Raw genomic sequence first — 17,715 nt, forward strand, 5'->3', positions numbered from 1 at the left:
GTAGTGCGCGTGCGCGTTAATTTTTTAGAGCCGAAAAAACTTTCAAAAAAGCCGTGAATTAGCACAAAAAATGTATAAAACCATGACTCAATGAACGTTTGGGCTGCTGCCAAAATCACTGCTGTTCCCCAGAACCGGATTCCACCCCGGCACTACCGTACGGCATTACTTCGAGGAGTTTTTTATGTGCATAGCACAGCTCTAATACAACTACTTAGTAGTTAAATTCTTCAGTAGGGTTAAAGCACCACTTCTCGACGCACCACTAGTTCTCTACGATCAACACAGGCTGGCAGTCGGAAAGTTAGCTGTGGGTCGAGACTTAGTGCTCTTCGCCTACAAAGACAACTTCAGATTGTCTAATTTACCGAGCCCTTTGGCCATTCAGCACTACGGCTCGGTGTCATTCAGCACTGCAACTCCCTTCTCGTGCCACCTAGCACCACTTACTCGTTGAGCTCCCGACTTGTTCGCGAGCTACTCGGTCTAGTCCCCGACGATGGACCTAACCTACTCCGACTGCAAATTCCCCGGTGAGAGAAGTTCTCCCAAAACCGATCCAACCAACCAGGTGTCGAGGTCAGTTCGGCGATACCGCTGGTGCCTCGACAAACCGCGACTGGTGGTGGCTCGTCGCGGTCTACTCAATCTAGTTCCCGGCAGTGAATTTAACGTACGCCGACGGAGAGTTCCCCGGCGAGGAAGTTCTGATACCTATTCCTCTTTGGTTTTAGTATCACGACTTCTTGACTACCTGCCCGGTGCCATTTAGCACCGCAACTCCTTTAAGCACGGTTCGGTTCCCTTCTCGGTCCATTTCGCCCCACTTCCCCAATGAGCCATTCAGCTCCCGATTTTTCTAAAATCTTGTTCGCGAACTACTCGGTCTAGTCCCCAACGATGAGTTTTCCCGAAACCGAGCCAACCAACCAGGTGTCGAGGTCAGTTCGGCAATTCCAGGTCAACCGTGGCGTCCGGTTCGCTGGCGCCTCGGCGACTCATATCCGGTGCTCTATCTCGGTTTACTCGACTAGTTCACGGCGGTGAATCTAACCTAATCTGGATTGCTCTCCCGAAACCGTTATTCGCTGTGCATCATGCCATTTCCCCTGTAAGGCAGTCATGACCGCGTTCAACGTGTTTACGTCGTTTGTCATTCTGTAGAGGACATCGTTCGGGTTGATGTCCGGCACTCTCGTTTCAAGCATCTCTGCGCGTTGCGGACGATGTGTCACTAACGGTAATGGGTGAGAAACCTTGAAGTAATGGATGAACGGAGTCAAGCTGCAAATAGCCCACCACAAGACGGAGGTGTTGTTGGTTAGCAACGGCAAAGCGGTTCAGCGGACGCAGCGAGTTTCAACAACCACGTCGACTACGCTTGCGAAACGTCGGCAGTCCGAGAAGTAGAATCTACTATCTACTGTTTCGTCATCGTACTGCGATTTGGGGTTCCTGCCTGGGGTGCGGCGCTGAAAACCAATCGGAACCGTGCAAAACTGATTAGGACATTCCGGCTGATAGCCGTGCGAGTCGCGATTGCATCCAACGATTTTCACTTTCCTGGGCAGCCGCAGTGTTTAGACCCCATCGTACAACCCGTTCCAAAGAGTTGGACCGAGAATGAAGCCCTGAGGAACGCACGCTATGACTCGTATTGACTTCATCTCTTCGTTCGTCTCGTACAGCAGCACTCTGCTCTGGATGATCTGGATCTGGCATAGATAACCGGGAACCCTGCTGCAGCGATGGTTTCCCAGCTCGCGCTGTTAAATGAGTTCTTCACATCTATCGTGACCACAACGCAGTATCGATCTCCGCTTCGCTTCTGTTTAGATGCCTTCTCAGCACTTTCGAGCACTATCCGAATTGCCTCCACTGTCAATACTCCTTTACGAAATCTGAACTGCATCGTGGACAGTCCGCGCTCGCCCTCCGTGCATTTCTTCAGTCTGTTCAGGATAATTCTTTCCAGGAGTTTTCCGAGTTCATCCAGCAGATTTATGGGCCTATACGAAGCTGGATCGGCTTCTTCCATATTTTGGGGAGGTTGCCTTCATTTAAACTCTTCTGCAGCACCATCCTGAACATGTCCGGATATGCCAGGATCGCAGCTTTCAGCACCCACGTTTAATATTCCATCCGAACCGGGCTTTCTTTGATTTCAGGCGCTTCGATGCTTCTGCGAGCTCATCGTTAGTCACTTGCCTATCGTCCCTGTTTGCTCGTTCTTTTTAGCTATACGGTGTCGGTGGACAGGTAGTTGGATCGTGCTACCTCAACGATTATCTTCAGCTTACCCGGGCACATTACGGCTGGTGTCGTCGAGCCCTTCATTTTCGCCATCACGACTTAGTACACGTCGCCCCAGGGATTGGCGTCTACTTCTCGGCATACCTCCTTGTGGCAATCTGACTTGCTAAGCCTGATCTCCCGCTTATAAGCGGTCCTAGCTTCTCGAAACGCTGCCTTACGCTCTTCTCTACCTGGCTCCGATAATGCTCTCTCAGCCCGCCTTCTGGCTCTGAGACAAGCAGCGCGTAGCGTACTTGGCGTCTCTTTCTACCAGTAAGCTGGACGCCGTTGATTGCGTGGTTCCTGTTTTCGTGGCATTGTGGCGTCACAAGCCGCCACAATCCTTGTTAGGTAAGCCGCAACCACGTTCTCGGTCCCGCCGTTCGTCCAAAGTGCCACAACGTAGAGGTATTTGTTAAAGGCTTTCGTTTTCTACTTTCGCTCACCGGTCATCTTTCTCCGCACTGCAGCAGGGTTCCGTTGACTGATACGGTAGCGAATCGCCTGGTGGACGCTATACTATACGTTTCGAATACTCTCCAATCCATGTTCGCCGTCAATGAAGGACTACAGAATGTGACGGCCGATGATGGACTCGCTCCCATCTCCGAAATGTGCTAACAGAACCTTCATTGCGCAATCGTACGTCTAACTTCGCTAGAGCTTCCTGCAGGACATACCCTCTTGTGTTGGGTACTCTACTGCCCCACTCCACAGCCCAGACGTAGAAGTCAGCGCCAAAGACTACCGGCTTCCGACCGATCAACGGCTTCAGCATTAGGGTGAACTGACCCACTGTCCACCTCTGAGGAGCGTAACAGCTGCACACGACGACGTCGTTGATTTTGACGATCACGAAGCCCTCGGATGAGCGTTCTACCACTTCTTGAATCGAGAATCTTCCCATAACTTGTATCACAGCCGTTCCCGACCTATCTGCTACCCAGTTACCGTCATCAGGGCACGGTACTGCTCTGCATTCAAAGCGACATCACACATAATTTCTGTCCTAGACTACCACAACAATTGTTGCGCGGTGTCACCGTTATTCAGATTTATCTGGGTTATCTACATTACCGTTGGTCTGCAGTCGCCCTCTTGTTGGCAGGGCATGTGAATCCACCTGTCTGATGGTCCTGCAAAGCAGGCACTTCGGCCTCTGTGTGCAGTCTATCGCAAGATGGCTTGTCTCCCCGCATTTTCAGTCAACTGTCAACTTCAACTGTCCAAAGCCGAAACTCTTGAAGTATCTCTCCACTTGCTTATTTACTCGTGCGCTGGCTCTCTATGGGCATCACGACCACTCGTAGCTTAGCTTACCTCTAGTGGCTTGTCTGGTTACTGGTAAAATTATCATCGCTGTCTGAGTTCCTCCGTCCCCTTCTTTAACCGGATCGTCATGTGTACGTTACACTGCTGCTTCAGTGCACCTCTCAGCTCGTCTCCAGTCGGGAACTCATTCAGGTCCTTATCATCCCCGGGTATAAGGCTTAAACTTCTGGCTTTACCCCCATTGATTTTGTAATAATTTCCTGCAAGGTCGAGCTGTTAATCGTGGGATCCTCCTTCAACTCGAAGAGCATCTCAGCTTTTTGGGTACCCTTGACTCTTACCACGTTTTCCTCCAAACCCCTTAGCTCCGTGTCCTCTTTGACCTTCTTGAGCAGCGATGCATACGTTGTCGCTTTGGCGCCTTCTGACGAACCGGAGGTTTTCCTTTCCTCTTCTGCTCCCCTTTTTACTCTTCCTTCCGCTTTTGCTGTTCCCCGTGTTTCTCCTACCAACCTACAACGGTACTTCTGCCTTCTTCCTATCCGGTGACGTCCTTTCATTTGGCAAAACAGCGTCTTTGAGCATCTACTTCCTTGACCCGCCTAGTCTTTCGTCGTCTGGCGAGGTTCCTGTTCTCTTTGGAATCATGGAAACTGGCGTGTTCTCCGCTCTAATCTGCTTCTCCTTCCCCTGCTTCGGTGGGGCTTCAGCTGCTACTGGTGGTGGTGATCTCACCAAACCATCTCTGGCCAACGGATTCGTCGCGCCTGTTCCGTATGTGTGAGTTTTTCGTTTTCTTTTTCTATTTTGTTGGGTCACAACTCCAGGCCGCTATTTCCACTCATTGTACGTAGCCTCTTGTGATCCCCTGGTTATCTATGCAAGCAGGGAGGTCATGCTAGGGTTTACATTATCCCTCATGGGGAGTAGTGTTCAGAGCTGCATCGGCATAAAATCGGGAATGGTCCATCCGAACCTGGTACTACAGACTAACAGGCGTAACACTCGAAAATAATGCTTCGCCCGCATTAACGGTCATTTTAAATATATTTGTTGTTGGCCACTGTGGCCACATTTGCTATTATGGCACCACTGACATATGAACAAGCATATGGGGGATAGAACAGTAGTGAAAAACTACTCCCAAAACTGTATGAAGTTCGGAAATTCAATACAGCTCAGTTATTGGGAACTCGTGAAAAAAACCTTGCAAATTTCTGGCTATTTCTTTGTTTCTGGCAACTGGTGTTTTTACTATAACCTAAGGCTGTTCGTAACGCTGATGTATTCTATATGGGCTGTTCTATTTTACATCACCGACTAAAACAGATCGACAGCACTTTTTTGGACAAGATTTAAAACAGCTCGACTATTCTGTTTTAAATTTTCCACAATTTGAAACACGAACAGAACACTGTTCTAAATTGTTTCATTGGTATGTGTGACGACTGACAGCAGAACAGTATTCTATTCGTGTTTCAAATTGTGGAAAATTTAAGGTTCAAGTTACCGTTTTTAAGCATGTGTTAGAATTGAACGCTTGGTAGTGTGCGTAGACAAATTTGTGTTCAGCTTTGCCACCGGATTATCCATATAAACCTTTTTAAAACTCTAAAAGAAGAATATCAGTCGATTTATTAGATCATCACGATTCAATTCATGCAAAATACCTGTTGGAAAAACCATCGGCTTAGCTGGATGGTGCTTTTGAAAAAGTGGCTGTGGTTTTTTCATTGCGCAGTTGTGTTGCGTACCCCCGCTCGGTGTGGTAGTGTGATAAAAAATCACAGCCACTTTTACAAAAGCACCATCCAGCTAAGCCGATGGTTTTTCCAGCAGGTATTTTGCATGAATTGAATCCTGATGATCTAATAAATCGACTGATATTCTTCTTTTAGAGTTTTGAAAAGGTATAAATGGATAATCTGGTGGCAAAGCTGAACACAATTTTTCTAACGCATACTACCAAGCCTTGAGGTAACTTGAGCCTTAAAACAAAATAGTCGAGCTGTTTTTAATCTGATCCAGAAAAGTGCTCGAAAATAGAACTGCATCTCAGAATTGCGTTTTAGGCGGTGATGTAAACAGCCTAAAAAATTAAAATAATTTTTAAAAACAAATTCATACGTAGTAACTTAAAAAAAAACTTCCCCAAACTATTTTGGGGCTTAAAATATTTCTCTATTTTACCGGAAACCCGCTTTTATCAGCCCCTTTGGTGTATTTTGGTTGACAAAAAAGAGGGCAATGAAAAAACATATTTATTGATTTTCTTTAATAAACCGAAGCTGTTAAAATATTTATCATTAGTCCGTAGACATAGCTTTATAACCCTGGCTGGCTGACGAAATCGGATCAAAAATCTGACAAAATTGGAGACTGATAAAAACGGTCTTTTACTGTATTTCATTTATTTTAACGAAATAACTAACTAAATAGCAGAGATCACCAGAAAGGCTATTATTAGGAAAGCCTTGGAATGCTTGTTAGCTTGCCCAGTATTTCTAAACCTACGAGTAGTTGCCGTAAATTCGTCCAAGAAGTTTTCCTTCTGCTCGCTTTTCTCATTGATCATAAAATATGGCCCAAAAAGTTCTAGGGAAATAAATTATAGTTTAAGTCACAGAATACAGATTAGATAAAAATAAAACTTACTGTGCACTGGAGACCAGTAGGGAACCAATTCGGCCTGAGGGACACCACTGCTGGCAAACGAAGTCCAAAGTTGAGTCATGATTTTCACCATCTTGATGTCACCTTCATTATTTAATGTATTCCACGGAAACAGATAGTAGAGATCTGCCGCATGATGAACTGCTGCTTCGTAGGGAAAGTATATCGTTGAGTTCATGTGCGTCAATAGGTTAGAATAGTCAAACGTGTACAGGTAAACTCCATCCGGGTTAACGCGATAGAAAGCTTGAATATCGACGAGAGTAGGTCCCTTAATTCCATGGTTGCCGCATATCTTCAAATAAAGAAAAAATTGTCAGCTGGGTTGTTTGGATCTCAGCAGATGATACTTGCATCCGTCAAACCGAGAACTATGTCCTCCCATCTGATCTGGTTTAGTTCGCTCGTCGAGAAATGTTCCAACAGCTCATATCCCTCTGGAGCACCATTAGGTTGGTTATGACCAAACTTTCCATGGAGCAGTCGAACAAATTCCAACAAGTCGTAAAAACTGTTTAAGGACTCTGGTTTGATAGCTTGAAGAGCACAAATTTCATCCAACAGAAATAGTCCATCTTGTGACGTAACTCCTCCCATAAGTGATATTCGATCGGATGCTTGCGAGAGATAATGCGATGGATGTTCTGGAAACAGTCCCGAAGGACCGCCCACTACCACGCTCGCCCCGGCTACATTCTGATAACCGTGTTGGATTATCATATCCCTCCGATGGGAATCGAAGGCTTTGAGAAGATTTTCTATCGAAGCTGTCTGAAGGCACCGTTCGTAGTATTCTTCTGCGCAACCTAAACGCTTGGCAATATCGTATGCTCCTATCACGGGGGTATCACACATAGCCCAGGGAGAAAATATGGAGCCGGATTGTAGAATGGCTCTGTGGAAAAGCGGAAGTGGCCTACTTCGCATTAGTGGAGTGTGAAGCAATGCGGAAACTGCAGCTGACCCTGCGGATTCTCCGAAGATAGTTACTGATGAGCTGTTTCCACCGAAGGCTTCGATGTTCTGCTGGACCCACTCCAGCGCTGCAATGATGTCCAAAATTCCAACATTGCCAGGGATTTGATCGCTCAGCGTGGATAGGAAACCTAGTGGACCGAGTCGATACTGAATTACTACCAGAACAATGTTCATTTCTAGCAAGTACTCTGGACTGTATTCGCTTGCGCCACCGAAGATGAACCAGCCGCCATGAATGAAAACCATTACGGGTTGAGTTGCACTTATCTATGTGACAAGTGGAAAGCTCGATTTAATCTGTATGTAGAATAATTTCAATCACCTACTTACATTGTTGGAGAACACCGATAAGCTAAGGCAGTCTTCATTGTCTATGTTGACGTATTCTTCCGTGATCTGCGGACAGTGAATACCAGGTTTGGTCGCATCAAGGGTACCTAACCAGCTGGTTGTTTTGATTGGCGGCTGTGAAAATCAGAATCAATTGCATTTTTTTCTCTGAAAGTGAACATATGTTTGCTACCTGAAACCGTAGTTGGGCCGTTGGTGATTTCGCATAGGGAATGCCTTGGAACTGAAAAATAGTTCGATTGGTCCAGGCACTGGACGCGTATGAACCTTGTACAGTTCCCATGTTTGGGATGTTTACGATTGGCACTTGTTCTGATCGAGCGCCAATCAAATTCATCAACAGATAAAAAGTGAATGCGGCGAATATTGAGCACATTTTTTTGAATGAATTGCTTCACGATAGGTAACTGAATCATCATCGAAATATTTCTGTGGGCTTCTTCCATCATCGGATCGATTTAGCGTATTCAAATGCAGTGTATCAATTATTTTGGTGTTATCTTAATGATAAGGGTACTTGTTTTTTTCTGTTTCGTGCATAGACAGAGAAATGCTTTGGGATCAGTCGAATATCGGTAAACTACTATCGTGTGAATTCGAATTATATGTAAGTACCGTAAACTTTGACTTTGATCATCGGGGTGACTTTGATCACTCGAAATTTTTTTCGTAGATTACTTATTGAGCTAGAATCAGAGTTAAAAATAATCGAAGCTCTTTTTTGACGGCTGAAAATGAACCTGTTGCGACTCGCGGTGAATAGAAAAAAAAATCATTCTACTATCCATCTTATTCATTCAGTTGAATATCGTACAATATATTCATTACACTAATTATCTACGAAAATCTTTTCAAATGCCGATAAAGCATATGAAACAACAATCATCATCGCTTACATTGTGCCAGGGCCTACTTTGATGCATTTGATTCGTTGCTGCGCGGTCGCTTCGTGTAATAATCGGAGACCAATGAAAATCATGGATAGATGGGCGGTTTGCTCGTTTGACGTTTTCAGCTACGTCACTGAATATTGAAAATGAATGCGGCTGAATATGATCAATTTTCATTCAATGAATTTGAATATTTTTAACTCTGGCTAGAATAGTCTACTTAATCATTCTCATTTGAAATGAGTTTTACTTTAAACTTATAAAGTAGTGATTTGTTATATTTTTTGAGTATATTGTTCGATTTTTGAGTACAAAATGTACAAAAATATAAAATTTTACTTTAACTTATTTTGGCGTAGCATCGTAAAGTGTCAATTTTCTATACAACTAATAAATCATAGATTTTAGCCAGAATAATAAATTCCAAGCGAGGTTTCATTTTTCTTTTGAGTCGAATGTGCCAAATTTATTTTTAACAGCTTACTTATATTAAAAAATTTGTTTTTGTGAAACAATTATTTCAAATTTTTTCAAGCTTAAAATCGCAATATTTTTTTAATATTCAGCGCTGCAACATGTTAAAATGGATGAAACTCTTTGTTAATTGATAAACCGCTAAATTAAAACAAATTTGACGGTTGAATAAATTTTCAGATACTTTTACTCAAATTGAACTCAAATTATACGAATTTTGTTCACTAGAATTTTACAGTATATTGAAATACATTGTATAACACCAATTTAGCAATGAGTATGTTTTCAGAATTAGTTTAAACAGACATTCAAATGAAAAACATTTACATCAAGAATTTAATGTGGGTGTGTTCACGCACTTCACCACTCTTCTTACTTTCTGGATCTTTTAGAAAGTTTTTTGCCGTTTTCACCTGCTGAATCAGGACTTTTTCTGCATCCACTGCACTTTCAGCTGTCGCGCGCGAAATGAACGGGTTTGTAGGGAACTTTGGATATCGCGAAAATGAAAACTCGAAAAACTGTTTTTCTGCGACCGACACCAACGATTGCGTTTTACTATCTGTTTTTATTCTATGTTGTTTGTTTACATTCGTCGTCTGTTTTATGGTACAGCTGATTGACAGCGGTTTTCGCGATGCAGAATCCATTTCTGCTTTATGCTCGCACAATGGGTTTGAAGTGTGAATCTTATGGTAAGTATCTTAACATTGCATTTTGTTTCTAAAATTCTATGATTAGTTCACTTTTTCTTAGGGCTAGGTGAGTATTTACAGGTATGTACAATGCATAAAATTTCATTTCAATTCAGGTTCATGTTGTGGTGGATTAAAGGTGAGTATTGAACATTCCGGCCGCCAATGAAATTTTAAGGAATTCAACGGGCATTAGCGGCGGAAGTTCGAGCTTCTTGCGATGACTGACGTTCAACGGGATATGGAGATTTGGATTCGTCTTGCCGGTACAGGCCTCCTTACGGCTTCCAGGATGATTTTTCGAGGTGCGTCGGGTCCGACTGCAGGATACTGTCCAGGAGTGGTGTGCTGTAAAGGAGGAACATCTGTACGCGAACTGTTGGTTTAACAAATTAGGATGGGGTACTTAACTCGAGTCAAGTCCCAGCCGGGGGTTCTAGGAACCCACACGGCGAGGCTTGGTTCTTTACAGGTGAACCACGAACCGCTCGATACCCCCGAGCTTGGGCCAGGATCTCGTCTGGCGACTCATTTCCCCGAGTAGGGGCCGGGAGCTCGTCCGGCGGCTCTGTACCCTGAGCAAGGGCCGGGATCTCGTCCGGCGGCTCTGTTCCCTGAGCAAGGGCCGGGATCTCGTCCGGCAGCTCGGTTCCCTGAGCAAGGGCCTTCATTTGGCGTTGTTGACGTAGGGCTGCTAGTTGGTGCGGGACTCTGTGCTACGATGGGTGGCGCTACTTCAACTGGAAGTAAGCAGAGCTTCGGGATGGCGCGTTGAACGATGCCGAAGGTCGACTTCACGGTGGCGACACGAACAAGCCCGTCAGGGCCGGGATGAACGCTGAGCACGCGTCCCAGGGGCCATTTCAACGGCGGTGCTCTCTCATCTTTGAGAGCGACGATGGAACCAACGGCTAGATTGTCCATGGCTTCTGTCCAGCGGTAGCGACTTTGCAGGGTGGCGAGATACTCCTTGTGCCAACGACTCCAGAAGTGCTGAGTTAGCTGTTGTACTCGTTCCCATCGAGACAACCTGGATTCAGGAACTTCACGGCAATCTGGATCAGGTACCGCATTCAACGGACGACCAATCAGGAAATGTCCTGGAGTCAGAGCAAGCTCATCGGATGGATTGTCCGGCAACGGCGTGATTGGGCGAGAGTTTAGCATTGACTCGACCTGAATCAATGCGGTTTGCAGCTCGGATTCGGTTAGGTGGGCATTTCCGAGGATTTTGCGAAGCAGGGTCTTCACGGATTTCACGCAGGCTTCCCAGATTCCACCGAATGTGGGAGAGCGAGGTGGGATGAAGTGGAACTGTATTCCGTTGTCTGCGCATTCGTTTGCTACGGCATCTTGGTGAACTTGAGTTCGGAAAAGCTTCCGCAGTTCTTCCAGTTCTCGCTGTGCTCCAACAAAGTTCGTGGCGTTATCGCAGTAGATATGCGCAGGCTTTCCTCTACGGCCGACAAATCTTCGCAGGCTCGCAATGAATGTGCTAGTGGTCAGATCCGACACAAGGTCCAAGTGCACGGCTTTGGTAGCCATACATACGTATACGGTGATGTAGGCTTTGAAGAATGGCGATCTCTTATTTCGGAGTGACGTTCTCACGTACATTGGCCCAGCCAAGTCAACGCCAACATTCTGAAACGGGTACGCCTGGTTGACCCGAACAGATGGCAGATCCCCCATCAGCTGCTGCAACGGCTTGGGTTTGGCACGTGCGCATACCATGCAGCCGTGAACAATGTTGCGAACCAAGTTCCGTCCGCCGAGGGGCCAAAATCTTTGGCGCAACGAGGATAGTAGTAAGCTGGGACCGGCATGGAGCGTCTTATGGTGTTCTCTCGTGGCGATCATGTCGGTGAAACGATGTTTGGGGAGGACGATCGGGTGTCTTCCGTCGACAGGTATCGCTGCATTGTGAAGCCGGCCGCCGACACGAATAATGCCGTCTACGAGTGTCGGGTGCAGATACCGTAGCTTGGATTTACGGTTTACTTTTCCGACGGTTTCAAGTTGGCGTATCTCGTTGGCAAAGTACTGCTGTTGTATGCGACGGACCAGATTGAGCAGAGTGCGATCAATGTCAAGAGCCGTCAACGGGCCGACAAGAATTGGTTGATGATTCTTCCGGTGAAGGCAGTTAGCGGCGAAACGCCGAAGAAGTGTGCCGATCCGAAGTAGCTGACGAATATTGGAATAGCGATCGACGATATCTGACGGTTCTACGCTCACGACCGGAAGGGCAATAGTCTGTCGGACCTCCGGTTGGTCTGAGTTTGAGGTCGCTACGACGACGTACTTCGCTGGCCAAGGAGCGAATATTGGTTTTAGCCACTGCGGTCCGTTCCACCACAGTGCACTAGCGAGGAGTTCATCGAGGTCCATTCCTCGAGAAACGAGATCGGCGGGATTGTCTTCGGATGGGACGTGATTCCAAACGGCGTGAGACGTCAGCTCTTGGATTTCAGCCACTCGGTTGGCTACGAACGTCTTCCATGTCGATGGAGTTGCGGATATCCAGTTCAAGACGATGGAAGAATCGGTCCATAGATATGTGGTGGCGGTTATGTCGATGCTGTCCTGAACTTGTTTAAGAAGTCTGGACAGGAGTTGAGCTGCGCATAGCTCGAGGCGTGGAATGGTTTGAGTCCCCATCGGAGCGACCTTGGACTTAGAAATCACCAGGCGAACTGTACAAGGGCCCTCGGCAGGTATTGACCGGAGATAGATGCATGCGCCATATGCAGACTCTGAAGCGTCGCTGAACCCGTGAATCTCCAAGCGGTCGTAACCCGGACGTAACACATGGCGAAAAACTCGAAGGTGGGCAAGTGCTGAAAGCTTCTGGTGAAATTCCTGCCATTCGTGAGCGAATCCGTTAGCCACGGGTGTGTCCCAGTCGAGATGGAGTTTCCAAAGACTCTGCAGCATGATTTTCGCCCTTGCAATGGTCGGTCCAATCAAACCTAAGGGGTCGAAAAGACTGCTGATCTGAGAGAGGATCGTTCGTTTGTTCAGAACCGTACATTCCTTCCAATTCGGCGTCTTGAACGAAAGAAAATCGGTCGACGGTTCCCAGCGGAGGCCAAGTGCAGTCACGGAGGACTCGTGGTCCAAATCGAGTAGTGTTTTCGTCTCTCGGAGCTCCAACGGAATGGTATCAAGAATAGCTTGACAATTCGAAGACCATTGTCGGAGAGGAAGTCCTGCGCCTGCGAGCATTGCAATGAGCTGGTTGCAGGTAACAGCGAGAGATTCAGCATCGTCAGAACCGGACAGCAAATTGTCGACGTAGAAGTCGTGGCGGACAGCGGGTTCCGCCAGCGGAAAATGTTGCCCTTCATCATCGGCGAGCTTCTGCAGCACCCTAGTTGCCAAAAATGGAGCACTGCTTGTGCCGTATGTGACGGTGCGGAGCTGGTAGCTCTTCAGTGGAGCCTCGGGATCGTCGCGCCAGAGAATTCGCTGCAGCGGTTGGTCGGTGGGATGGACCAAAATCTGCCGGTACATTTTTTCAATGTCCGCAGATATCACGAACTGGTGGATTCGAAAACGGAGGACAATCGTCACGAGAGTGTCCTGGATTGTGGGACCAGGAAGCAGGACATCGTTCAGCGAGATACCGGACTTCGAGCGGCATGATGCGTCGAATACGGTACGAAGCTTTGTAGTGGTGCTGTCGAGTTTCATCACAGCGTGGTGTGGAAGGTAGTATTGCGGTTGCGCGTCGATTTCATCGGGGCCAATCTCCCGCATATGTCCCAATCTCACGTACTCGTGGATGAACTGCTGATACATCGCCTTCTTATCGGGACTAGCACAGTGTGAGCGTTCTAGAGAGAAGAAGCGGCGAGTGGCGTTGTATTTGTTGTCCTTTAACTGCCAAAGCAGCTCGTCCCGCTTGGGAAGCTTGACGACGTAGCGGCCTTCGGAGTTGCGGGTGGTGTTCTTCAAGAAATGTTCCTCACAGTATCGTTCCGACGGAGACCATCCCTTTGCATCGTGGACTTCTTCGAGCTGCCAGAATCGGTTGACCAACTCATCGATTGTGCAGGGATTACTGAACTGGCACTTGCGTGGATCGCTGTGATCGTGGTTTTCCAATAAACACTCTCCGGAGACGACCCAACCGAACTCTGTGTTCTGCAGAAGCGGTAACTCTTCCCCGAGCGATATCCTGCCGTATCGAAGAATTTGGAAGAAATGGGCGGCACCCAGAATCATGTCGATGTCGCCAGTAACAGCGAATGTTGGATCTGCAAGCTCCACGTGCTTTGGAATCGGCCAGTGGCGGGCTTCTACCGTCGACTGGGGCAGCTTGACGGTAATGGAAGGCAGAACGAGCATGGAGCATTGTACGGAGAAGGGAGTGACTCGAGAGAAGATGGTTATCGTGGCCTGGTATTCAACCAGCGTTGTAGTGTTTCCGATTCCGCTTATCGGGATAGCATGCGGCAATCGGATGCGAGGAAGCTGCAGTCGTTCGCAAAGAGCCCCAGAAACAAAGTTGCGTTGGGAAGCACAGTCCAGCAAGCAACGAGCAGTGACGATGCGACCTCTACCGTTACGGATGCTCACTAGCGCAGTCGGAAGGAAAACGGTTCCAGGAATCACTTCACCAGTGTGTGATACGAGGGCAGTCTGAGAACTCATGGAAGGCGCATGAATGTGGGATAAGTTTGCGATTGAGGTAGAGGTAGACGGTTGCTGGATGGGAGCTTGCGAAACAGACTGGGGTGACAGTGAGTTCGGAGCATGCAGCGCAGATGCTGCGGTGAGAGTCGGCTGGAGGGCAACACAGCAAGTTGATCCGGTGGCTTGACCAGAAGCGGGATTGTCGTCAGAGGGCTCAGTATGAAGAAGCGTGTGGTGCTTCTTGGTACATGTACGGCATCTTGACCCAGAACAGTTCCGGGCATAATGGGAACTCGATCTCAAACAGTTAATGCAAAGGTTTTTCTGTCTTACCAGATCGATCCGTTGGCGAAGGTTGAGTTTCCGAAATTCCGGACAGCTGTACAGGTAATGACTCTCACCGCACTTGTCGCACGGCTTCGGCTTGCTGGCGCTGGAAGAGGGTGCACTGGATACTGCAGTTTGCTGTGTAGCTGCGACTGGAAAAGCTGCTAGCTTGGATGTCGGATTTGGCTTGCTGCGAGGAGGAGCGGTGTTCGAAGTGGCTGAAGAAACTGCTTGCAAAACTCGAGCGTAGTTCTGGAGGAAGTTTACCATCGTCACGTATGATGGCATTGAAGTTGACGCACCAGTGCTTGTGTCCTCTGATGTGCCGGCGGTTCCTCCCAGAACCGAAGCGATGTTGTCAGCATCGAGTTTGCTACAGTGGTTCTCCCATTCCCGGAGCGTACAAGGATCGAGGCGTATAGATAGCTGGTAAACCAGGATAGAGCTCCATCGGTCGGCTGGTTCACCCAAGCTCTTCAGAACGGATATCTGCTGCTCGAAGCGATCGATCAGCGCAAGCAGATCTTCAGCTGATTCCTTGCGCATCGCTGGAGTGTCGAAAAGCGTCCGAATGTGACACTTGATTAACTGCCGGTTGTCCTCAAAACGCAGCCGCAACGTTCGCCAAGCGTCCTTGTAGCCCTGCTCGCTTATTTTGATAGGGTCGAGAATGCGCGCTGCCTCCCCTTGAACGAGGCCCTTCAGATAGTGCATCTTCTCGACCGCACTGATGTCGCTCCGGGAACCTACAGCGGATTCAAACGAATCGCGAAAAACACACCAGTCTTCCAACTTACCGCTAAACTTGGGTAGGTTAAGCTCCGGAAGCCTGATGTTCATTGGTCTCGATGGTGCGGGGTTGGCAGAAGGGGGAGAACGTATTTTCTTCGCCAGTTTGGCCAAGTAGAAGGACCGAAGAGCATAATAGCGACCGTCGAACAACTGCCGTTCCTTTTTCAGGTCGATTGGCTCCTTATCGGTGGAAAACATCTCCAATTTCACCACCGTCCGGTGAAACTCGTCGTAAAATTTCTCCAACTTTTCCGCCCACGCTTCTACTTGGCCCGCAAACTTACTGTCCTTGTCGAACTCCTTCGCATAATATTCCAACAAAGCCATTGAATCGACAATATTCTGCTTCGTCAGCTCCAACTCACTAAATTTCCTCTCGTCGGCCATTTTCTTCTTCGGTAGCGCCGTATTCCCGTTCACTCACGCACTTTTCAACCTCCAAGAATCCAAAATGCACCCGAACAGTCAATTTGCAAAATAAAAATTTCACCGCGAAACTTAAAAACTTTTTTGAAAATATTCCTTCAGAAATCTTTATGTTCCAGCACGGCGCGCACCGTTCAGGCAGTAGGTAAACAATGCACACTACCTACGCTATCGTCAGCTGGCTGTGTCTCGCACGCACTACTCGTTGTAACGATGTAAATATTCTGCGATGGTGGATTCTTGGAGGGAACACTATGCGGTTTTGTTTGCACTACCGCGTAAAATGGCTAGTTTGCCGCTTGGGGACGCTACCGAAAATCACCTTTCGCGCACTTTTTCTGGCTTTACCCGTCTACAGCGGGGCCGTTCTTTGCGATTTTTTCGCCTATTCTGGGCAATTTACAATCACTTTTTGCCTCTTCTGGGCACCTTTCGTTCACTTTTTGCCTATTCTGGGCAGTTATCAAAGTCACCCCGGAATACCCCGGAAGACGGACTTCAAATTATAATGATTTTTGAAAAAATACTAGTAAGCGGACAATTTCCGGTAGAACCATCCAATTTTGTTCTTCATACATCAGTACATGATTTAAAAATATTAAACTTGAAAATAATGTGTTGCGCCGAAAAATATATAATGATTACTTCGAAAAGTGATCAATGTCACCCCGGTTTACGGTTTGTATTTTTTGCTTCGTTTGTCATTTAAAACTTCCACCGCGTAGCTGTAGCATTTGAAAATAAGATCAGAACAGTTTATTTAGTCTATTAATTGATTTTACATTTGCATTGTATGCATTTGGTTTGGTTACTTTTTTATTATTCGTTTATTTTACAGGGTTTGTTGCGTTAGCTCGATGGATCCGTGGATCTTTTAGATATTGGGCCCTATTCTCACAGTCACGTCACCTAGTGACTAGAACAAATTTCCTTCTAGTCACTAAGTGACGTGACTGTGAGAATAGGGCCCATTATGAAAAACTTAAACTTTGACGGACCCTTCTGGATGCCTACTTATTTTTTTTAAATTTTTTATTTTGCATTTGATTATACTGTTTAGTTTGCATGACATTTCTAATTCAATATATTGGGTGTGTACCAAGTGGTTACTTTTCATCCCTTTTGTTTACATGATTCGGTTGATTATTTAGATATAATATGCTTTCACAGTTCAGTTTTTTTTAATATATTATTTTCTATTTGATTATATTGTATCGTTTGCATTACATTTCTAATTTAGTATATTGGGTGTTCAGCCTCAAGTGGTGACTTTTCATCTTTATTGTTTACATGATTCAGTTAATTATTATTAAAGCTTTCGCTGTTAAGTATTTTATCAGTGGGATGTTTAAACCTACTTGTCTTGTGAATAAGGAGCTAAACAAATCTGATAAACTAACTTATAAACTATAAAGAGAGCTAATCGTTGCAATTAAAGATTGCAACGATTTTTGTCGGAAGTTGGTTATAATACTGTTCGTAATAATTTCTAAAGTGTCTATGTTTGCGAGGCTGTGCAACTCATTTGTGCTAAACCAGGGAGGACGCTTCAAAATCATTTTCAGAATTTTATTCTGAATCCTTTGAAGCGTTTTCTTTGTAGTAGCACAACAACTTGCCCAGATTGGCACTGCATATAGCATTGCCGGTCTAAATATTTGTTTATAAATTAATAGTTTGTTCTTTAGGCAGAGCCTAGAATTCCTGTTTATAAGAGGGTATAAACATTTTATATATATATATATATATATATATATATATATATATATATATATATATATATATATATATATATATATATATATATATATATATATATATATATATATATATATATATATATATATATATATATATATATATATATATATATATATATATATATATATATATATATATAT

The 17,715-nt window shown here is 45.9% G+C and overlaps 2 protein-coding genes across 2 annotated transcripts; both read right to left on the reverse strand.

Moving 5' to 3' along the window:
- Positions 1-5,998: 5,998 nt before the first annotated feature.
- Positions 5,999-7,852, reverse strand: LOC131686984 (glutactin-like). Its single transcript, XM_058971020.1, has 5 exons — positions 7,742-7,852; positions 7,549-7,683; positions 6,595-7,485; positions 6,223-6,535; positions 5,999-6,162 (listed from the first exon to the last, which is right to left on the reverse strand). Exons 1-5 carry the CDS (start codon positions 7,850-7,852, stop codon positions 5,999-6,001), a joined length of 1,614 nt encoding a protein of 537 aa, XP_058827003.1.
- A 2,304-nt stretch (positions 7,853-10,156) lies between these two features.
- Positions 10,157-15,775, reverse strand: LOC131686985 (uncharacterized). The gene has a single exon (XM_058971021.1). It carries the CDS (start codon positions 15,773-15,775, stop codon positions 10,157-10,159), a length of 5,619 nt encoding a protein of 1,872 aa, XP_058827004.1.
- Between the last annotated feature and the right edge of the window lie 1,940 nt (positions 15,776-17,715).

This window comes from Topomyia yanbarensis, chromosome 3, assembly GCF_030247195.1.
Source record: "Topomyia yanbarensis strain Yona2022 chromosome 3, ASM3024719v1, whole genome shotgun sequence".
In the NCBI taxonomy this organism is placed as follows: Eukaryota; Metazoa; Arthropoda; class Insecta; order Diptera; family Culicidae; genus Topomyia; species Topomyia yanbarensis.